The sequence below is a fragment of the Mandrillus leucophaeus genome, unplaced genomic scaffold (assembly GCF_000951045.1).
Source record: "Mandrillus leucophaeus isolate KB7577 unplaced genomic scaffold, Mleu.le_1.0 Scaffold342, whole genome shotgun sequence".
In the NCBI taxonomy this organism is placed as follows: Eukaryota; Metazoa; Chordata; class Mammalia; order Primates; family Cercopithecidae; genus Mandrillus; species Mandrillus leucophaeus.
The window spans coordinates 1642161-1650048 of NW_012103610.1; the positions used below are offsets into that span (position 1 = coordinate 1642161).

The 7888-nt window shown below is 54.0% G+C and overlaps 1 protein-coding gene across 2 annotated transcripts in view; it reads left to right on the forward strand.

The window, feature by feature from the left end:
* The window catches only part of BDH1 (3-hydroxybutyrate dehydrogenase, type 1), a 51712-nt gene extending 45386 nt beyond the window's left edge, over positions 1-6326 (forward strand). For both annotated transcript variants that reach the window (XM_011988969.1, XM_011988968.1), the window contains 2 exons: positions 3004-3156; positions 5545-6326. In XM_011988969.1, coding sequence (XP_011844359.1) covers positions 3004-3156; positions 5545-6014 — 623 coding nt within the window. In that variant the 3' untranslated portion in view covers positions 6015-6326. The remainder of the gene's footprint in view (positions 1-3003; positions 3157-5544) is intronic.
* Positions 6327-7888: the final 1562 nt, after the last annotated feature.

Below are 7888 nucleotides of genomic sequence, written 5' to 3' on the forward strand. Positions count from 1 at the left end.
GAGATCATAGAGCAGGAAGTGACTGATGAGGGGGTCGGCCTGAGAGGGGATGGACACCATAGAGCAGGAAGTGACTGATGAGGGGGTCGGCCTGAGAGGGGATGGAGACCTTAGAGCAGGAAGTGACTGATGGGGGAGGTCGGCCTGAGAGGGGATGGAGACCATAGAGCAGGAAGTGACTGATGAGGGGGTCGGCCTGAGGGGGGTTAGAGACCATAGAGCAGAAAGTGACTGATGGTGGGGTCGGCCTGAGGGGTGGGGTGAAGATGGAGGTGGAGGAGTGAGTGAGACAAGGAGACCCAGGAGGAGGCTTCTCAAGCAGCGCAGGAGAGAGGACCCAAGCGAATGCCAGTGGAAACAGGAAGGAATAACCGACCCAGCAGAGGAAACCAGCAACAGCCTGGGGCGTGGGGGCTTTGTCCTCAGACAGATCTGGGTCCAAATCCCACCCTCCCCCCCTGTTAGCTGGGTGACACTGACCAAAGTGCTTAACCGCTCTGAGCTTCACTTGCCTCGACTGGATATGAGACAATTTAGGATCTATTTTACAGGCTGGTGGTGAGGATCAGGGAAGTTAATGAATGTAAAGGGCTTAATTAGGGGCCTGCCAGCTGTCATGTTGATTTTGATCTGTAATATTAGCAGTACCTGATGACTCATTCGATGGGGGAGGGGTGGAGGAGCTGGAGGACTCAGACGAAAGTAAAATCATTAACGAAGAGGAGGAGCAGGCTTGGGCAGCTTGGAAACTTGATGTGAGGGTGGTGGTTAGGGTGAGTCAGGGACCTGTGGGACATTCAGGTGGAAGTGAGACAGGAGATGGGACGAGGAGAGAGCTGTGACTCCCGAGGAGAACTGGGAGGCCACTGGTGTGGAGGCCATCTTGGGGTTGTTGCAGGAAAATTGCTGTTGCCCAACCAGCGGGAATGCCTCCGTGAGTTTATTCAGAACACTGGCTGAGGACTCCAGGTGGCACCTAGGTCCACCACCTCTCAACACTCATCAAAGCTGTAATTCAGGGACTGTGTGCCTTCACGGGTCATGTTTCATTAAACTTTTTTGGGTAGTAGTGTCAAATGGCATTGTTTTATTTTTAGGTAGAAAAAGGGCTGTCTGCATTTTAAGTCATGGGATATTGTCCCTTATGAATCAAACATGAAACAGCTGGAAAATTCACAAACATGAAGAAGATGAGGACACCTAAGAGTTCAGTCAACTTTGAGAGGAACAGGATTAGGCCAGGACATTGGGAGCCACTTGTATGTGGGGGCAGGTGAAAGAAAGGTGTCAGGGCAGATGCAGGAGATGCCTGGGGATCACTAATGCCGAGGGGGAAGTGAGCCTCGAGGAGTCCTGGCAGTACTGATATTGTAGCGAGCCTGAGGAGAGTGAGGACTGGGGGTGAGGTCTTGGTGTACCACCCTGGAGACTGTGGAGAGTGCAGAGTGAGGACAGCTGAGGGCTGGGACCCAGTGTAGTATGGAAGGGAGATGGAGAGGATAGTGTGTGTGTGTGTGTGTGTGTGTGTGTGTGTGTGTGTGTGTGTGTGATGGAGTCTTGCTCTGTCACCCAGGCTGGAGTGCCGTGGCATGATCCCGGCTCATTGCAACCTCTGTCTCCCTGGTTCAAGCGATTCTCCTGCCTCAGCCTCCCGAGTAGCTGGGATTACAGGCGCCGCCACCTCGCCCGGCTAATCTTTGTATTACAGGATAGAGTGTGTTCTTGGAAGCCTGGCGTGGAGGGAGGGAGAGCGGGTGGCACAGTGACAGAAGGATCTCCGGGATATGGAAATGTGGCATTTGTAGACACTAATCTAACACACATTTGTGTGTATCGAACTGAAGGGCTGGAGTCATGGGCAGTGGAAAAGCTGAAGCTGCGTAAAAGAGAGGGAAGGATCGGTGTCTGTGGTCTCGAAGACGATGTGGAGGTGTCAGCCATGAGAGGTGGGGAGCGGCCAGCTGCTCCTCCTGGGAAGAGAAGAGGGTGAAGACTCAGGGCACGTCTGCAGGGAGACAGTGGGAGCTCTGGGGTCGTTGTGGGTGACGCTGATCCTGTCATTAGCACCTGAGTGAGGTCACAGGTGAGACCTAGAGCAGGGAGACACCCACAGGGTTTGGTGGAGAGTGGGAGTGTGAGCTCTTCATGGACACTGTGTTAACCAGCAATTTCCTTTCTCTAATAAATGCCCTTAACTCTCCGTAATTGAAGGAGAAGGCACCAGAGGGCAGTGAATGAAGCTTTAATTTGGGTAACACGGAAGGAAAGCAGCTAGAGACCAATTACTCTGTCATTTACACAAACTCATTTCCATGATTAACTTGGAAAATGAAGCAGCACCGAGTTCCCACAAGCAGGGATGGTCCCAGGACAGGAGCTCTGCTCTGAGGCTGCGCCTTGGGAAGGAGCACGAGGCTTTGGCCACGGGAGACTGAACCCTGAGGGTTTCCACAACAAAGAGGCAGGGCCCAGCTCTGTCCTGAGGCTCTGACCCATCCAGCCTTTGCCCCCCAAAAAACTGAACTCAGAGAGGTCCCTGCAAAACACAGCTGCCTCCCCGGTGATTTCCCTGGCTTCTGGCAAGAGAAGAGAAGATGTGAGCGAAAGCTCAGAGGCAGAGATGAGTAAACAGGAACGGGGTGTGACACTCAGGCTGTGGGGATAGGATGCGGTGGAGTGGAGTGGCAGTGGGAATTTGAGGTGAGGTGAGATTCAAGGCTGGGGTACACGGCAGGCTGGGTCATGGTGGGCCCAGAGAATCGAGCCAGGCAGATGTGACATGAGCACTGGACATTCTAGACGTAAGGGAGGGTGGCAGTTAGCACGTTAGGCCTCTTTACCTCCTGTCACTCCTGAGTGACTCTAGAAAGTTTCTTGAGAGCACTGAGCAAGAGGCTGGGAAGTCACAGGAAAGAAGTGGAAAGGAGGCTGGCCTGCAGGCTGATGGGCAATGCCTGGGGCCAAGCCCCGTGGTCACCGCACACCTATCCCTCCCCTGTCCAGGGATGTGGGGCCTCGTTAACAACGCCGGCATCTCCACGTTCGGGGAGGTGGAGTTCACCAGCATGGAGACCTACAAGGAGGTGGCAGAAGTGAACCTTTGGGGCACAGTGCGGATGACGAAATCCTTTCTCCCCCTCATCCGAAGGGCCAAAGGTGAGTGGGAAAGGGAGCTCCCTCCTGCCCCTGAATCGGCCCCACATGTTCATCTTTGCTCAGAATGGACATACCTGTCCCAGCAGCTCCAACGTCCACAACACAGCAAGGGTGGCCCCAGGGGCTGTGCTGGGCCTGGGGTGGTGGTGGGCAGAGGGGCTGTGGCCAGGTAGCGGGAGAGAGGTGTGTGGCTTTCAGGAAGTAGAGCAGGTAAGAGGTCAGTGGTCTATGCAGCAAAAGCTTCAAGATTTTAGCAGCCACCCACTCTGGGAACCTAATCTATAGAGAGAATCACCCTTTGCACAAAGCTGTGTGTATACATCTTTGTATCAATCGGGTGTGGTTAAGTAAAATTTGGCATATTCATTCTATGGTTATTTATACTGTAGTTTAAAAAATGAGATCATTGTGCTATTAGGAAACAATAGTAATAATCAAGATTAGAAATTTGGAAAACCAAGAAAACACCCAAACCATGTGGGTGGCCAAATGTGAGCAAACCTCTTCAGAAGTCATTGACTTGGATTTTTTCCCTGACATGGCAAACAACTGTGGCAAAAAGGGTAAGATCCATATATCTATGGTGAAGTCCTAGCAACAGCCGGCATGAACATGGAGGGCAGCTATAGGATTTTAGATGAAAACCCCAACCCTTCAGTGACTTCAAAGAGTTTTCTGAAATGTGCCTCCACCCAGGATGGGCTGAGTTCCTTCCCGGGTACACACCTGGATGGGCCAAGTTCCTTCCCAGGTACACACCTAGATGGGCCGAGTTCCTTCCCGGGTACACACCTGGATGGGGTGAGTTCCTTCCCGGTACACACCTGGGTGGGCCGAGTTCCTTCCCGGGTACACACCTGGATGGGGTGAGTTCCTTCCCGGGTACACACCTGGATGGGCCGAGTTCCTTCCCGGGTACACACCTGGATGGGGTGAGTTCCTTCCCGGGTACACACCTGGATGGGGTGAGTTCCTTCCCGGTACACACCTGGATGGGCTGCGTTCCTTCCCGGGTACACACCTGGATGGGCTGCGTTCCTTCCCGGGTACACACCTAGATGGGCCGAGTTCCTTCCCGGGTACACACCTGGATGGGCTGAGTTCCTTCCCGGGTACACACCTGGATGGGCCGAGTTCCTTCCCGGGTACACACCTGGATGGGCCGAGTTCCTTCCCGGGTACACACCTGGATGGGGTGAGTTCCTTCCCGGGTATACACCTGGATGGGCCGAGTTCCTTCCCGGGTACACACCTGGATGGGCTGAGTTCCTTCCTGGGTACACACCTGGATGGGCTGAGTTCCTTCCCGGGTACACACCTGGATGGGCTGAGTTCCTTCCCGGGTACACACCTGGATGGGCCGAGTTCCTTCCCGGGTACACACCTGGATGGGCCGAGTTCCTTCCCGGGTACACACCTATAGGGAAAACTGGTCCCAGATCTGCCTGGGCTTCCCCAGCTGGGCCAAATGCTATCCACTTCCAACCCCTCTGTTCCCAGGGCCAGGAGGAGCTGCAGGAGGCCCCTGATGTCCCCAGGTTGGGCCTGTGGCTGAGGGTCTTTGGAGGAAGAGGAGTAGGGGGGTCGCCACACTCTCCCAATGCTCAGGACTGTCTCCTCATGCCCTAGCCCTGAAGTCAGGTTCAGAAACCCTGCCCCTGCCCCTGCCCCTGCCTGCTGCTCTGTTTTCCAGGCTGTCCTGGGCTCCACCCAGGCTCCGCCCTACCTGGGTGGAATGGAGTTGGGAGTTGATTGTAACAGCACAGGCCCTGTCCTCTTTCAGGGCCATCTGAGGGCTCCCTCCCAGCTGCAGCCCCAGGTACTTCCTCCTCTGCGCTCCAACCCCTGTCGCCAGTGTTGCGATCAGTGGATAGACACTTGGCACATCATACTACTGGAGCTGGATTTTAAGCTCCATAAGGGGAAGGGGAAGCTTTTAGGCTGTATTTCTCCCTAACCAGCACCAGACCTTGCCTATAGTGAAAGCTCAGATCCACACAGACAGCTGTCTCGCTTCCCACTTCTCCCCTTGTGTTTTCAACCCAAATTATCACCGCATTGGGCTTGATCTGGTTTTTGAGTCAGTTGTGTGTTGCCCATCACACTGTGCCCTCCTGGTACACAGTTATGTGTTGCCCATCACACTGTGCCCTCCTGCTTCTCACTCACTTGTCCTCCCCTGTCCGGCCTGGCACAGCCAGGTTCCCAGGGAAGATCAGAGGTGCCGATGCTGATGCGTGGGTCTGAGCTGGCCTTGCCTCCTGAATGAGAAGGCTCCTGGGTGGGTCAGAAGTGGTTCCAGCCAAGCCTCTGGAGACACGCCTGACTCCTGCCCTCCATGTCATGGGGCAGTGCCGCCTTAGCAGGTATCTCTGTCTCCCTCTATAGGCCGCGTGGTCAATATGAGCAGCATGCTGGGCCGCATGGCCAACCCGGCCCGCTCGCCCTACTGCATCACCAAGTTCGGGGTGGAGGCTTTCTCGGACTGCCTGCGCTATGAGATGCACTCCCTGGGCGTGAAGGTCAGTGTGGTGGAGCCCGGCAACTTCATCGCTGCCACCAGCCTCTACAGCCCCGAGAGCATTCAGGCCATCGCCAAGAAGATGTGGGACGAGCTGCCTGAGGTTGTGCGCAAGGACTACGGCAAGAAGTACTTTGATGAAAAGATCGCCAAGATGGAGACCTACTGCAGCAGTGGCTCCACAGACACGTCCCCTGTCATCGATGCTGTCACACACGCCCTGACCGCCACCACCCCCTACACCCACTACCACCCCATGGACTACTACTGGTGGCTGCGAATGCAGATCATTACCCACTTGCCTGGAGCCATCTCCGACATGATCTACATCCGCTGAAGGGTCTCTCTGTGGCCTCTGTCGGGGATCCCTGGTGGAAGGGGAGGGGAGGGAGGAACCCATATAGTCAACTCTTGATTATCCACGTGTGGATTATCCACCATTCCAGGAAGACCCATGACTGGTTTTAACATTAACCAAAGGGAATAACCCAACCTGACTTGTTTGCATAGTGAGTGACTTGGGCCTTCACAAGCAGGGTGTGGAGTGGCAGGCAGGGGCCTCTCAATCTCAGGGCAAACACGGTGAATCTGTCTCTCTGGAGATCATTTCATACAGCGATTTTGAGAAAAGATCTTTATATTAAAAACAGATTTATTATAGAATGGAATCAAAACTCCTTTATATCTTCAAGCCAAATTATCACTTTAAAAAACTATCTCACTTGATCCTTAAGCCAGTCTCATGAATAAAAAGGACAGATTTTTTTCTTTTGTACATGAAGCATTTGCAGCTTAAAGAGGATGCATGAAATAACCCTTTTATCGCTTATAAATAGTGCCAGTCATGTGTTCCTGCCACTGCTGTGGAAACACTTCACATTTTGCATTCCAGGACTGTTTTGGATACATTTGCCCAAGAATCTTCTGACTAACTCTGTGTCCTCATCTGAGCCACACATACCAAGTGCCCACTGGTACCTCTGCATGTCCATGGTGCTGTGTGACTGGCCAGCCAGCAGCCAGTGACTCAGAGCTGGCTGTATGGAGGGGGTGGGAATGTTTATGAAGATTTTTTATTTGTTTATTATTATTATTATTATTTTTTCAAGACTCTTGCTTAGTCTCCCAGGCTGGAGTGCAATGGCACCATCTCGGCTCACTGCAGCCTCCGCCTCCCTAGTTCACGCCATTCTCCTGCCTCAGCCTCCCGAGTAGCTGTGGTTATGGGCACCCACCACCACACCTGGCTAATTTTTATATTTTTAGTAGAAACGGGGTTTCACCATGTTGGGTAGGCTGGTGTCGAACTCCTGACTTCAAGTGATCCGCCTGCCTTGGCCTCCCAAAGTGCTGGGATTACAGGTGTGAGCCACCACTTCTGGCCCTGGAGATTTTTACTTGAGATTTTAACATCCTCTTTTAGGACTCAGGATAGACTTGTGTGGAGGTGCTCTCTGGCTGACAGGATAGACTTGTGTGGAGGTGCTCTCTGGCTGACAGGATAGGTTGTTACTGGTTTGGGTCTGCTTGGTTTTGCCTTGGCTGGGGCCAGTGTCAATGGGGCAGGCTTGGCAGGAGCAGTGGTGCCATGGCGGGGCACTGTGGCATCTTCTCCCCTAGCAGTGGATTTGGGGTCCCTGCTTGCCTCACATGGTGCTTACACATATGCGCGCGTGCACACACACACACGGTGCTTACACATATGCGCGCGTGCACACACACACACACGGTGCTTACACATATGCGCGGGCGTGCACACACACACACACACACGGTGCTTACACATATGCGCGCGCGCACACACACACACACACGGTGCTTACACATGCGCGCGCGCACACACACACACGGTGCTTACACATATGCGCGCGCGCGCACACACACACACACACACACACACACACACACTCGTCTGCAGGGCTTCAGCCTGGCCTTCATTCCCGCCTCGGCCTTATTTTCAGTTAAGAAGTGATGCCACTTTAGGCAGAGTCTGCATGATCACTTCTGGGGTTTGAGTTTGAAAGCTGCCATCCCTGCAACTGCCCAGGGCCTGTCTGTTTGAACCAAAACCAAACACCGCTGTCCTCCAGGTGGCTTTAGGCCTAGGGCAGGGTCCCAAGCGCCAGCCTTACAAATCCGACCATGACTGACATTTCCGCCTCTCCCCGGGCGGGCTGGGCCTGCCGGTAGAGGGCGCCCGCGTCCTCCGCA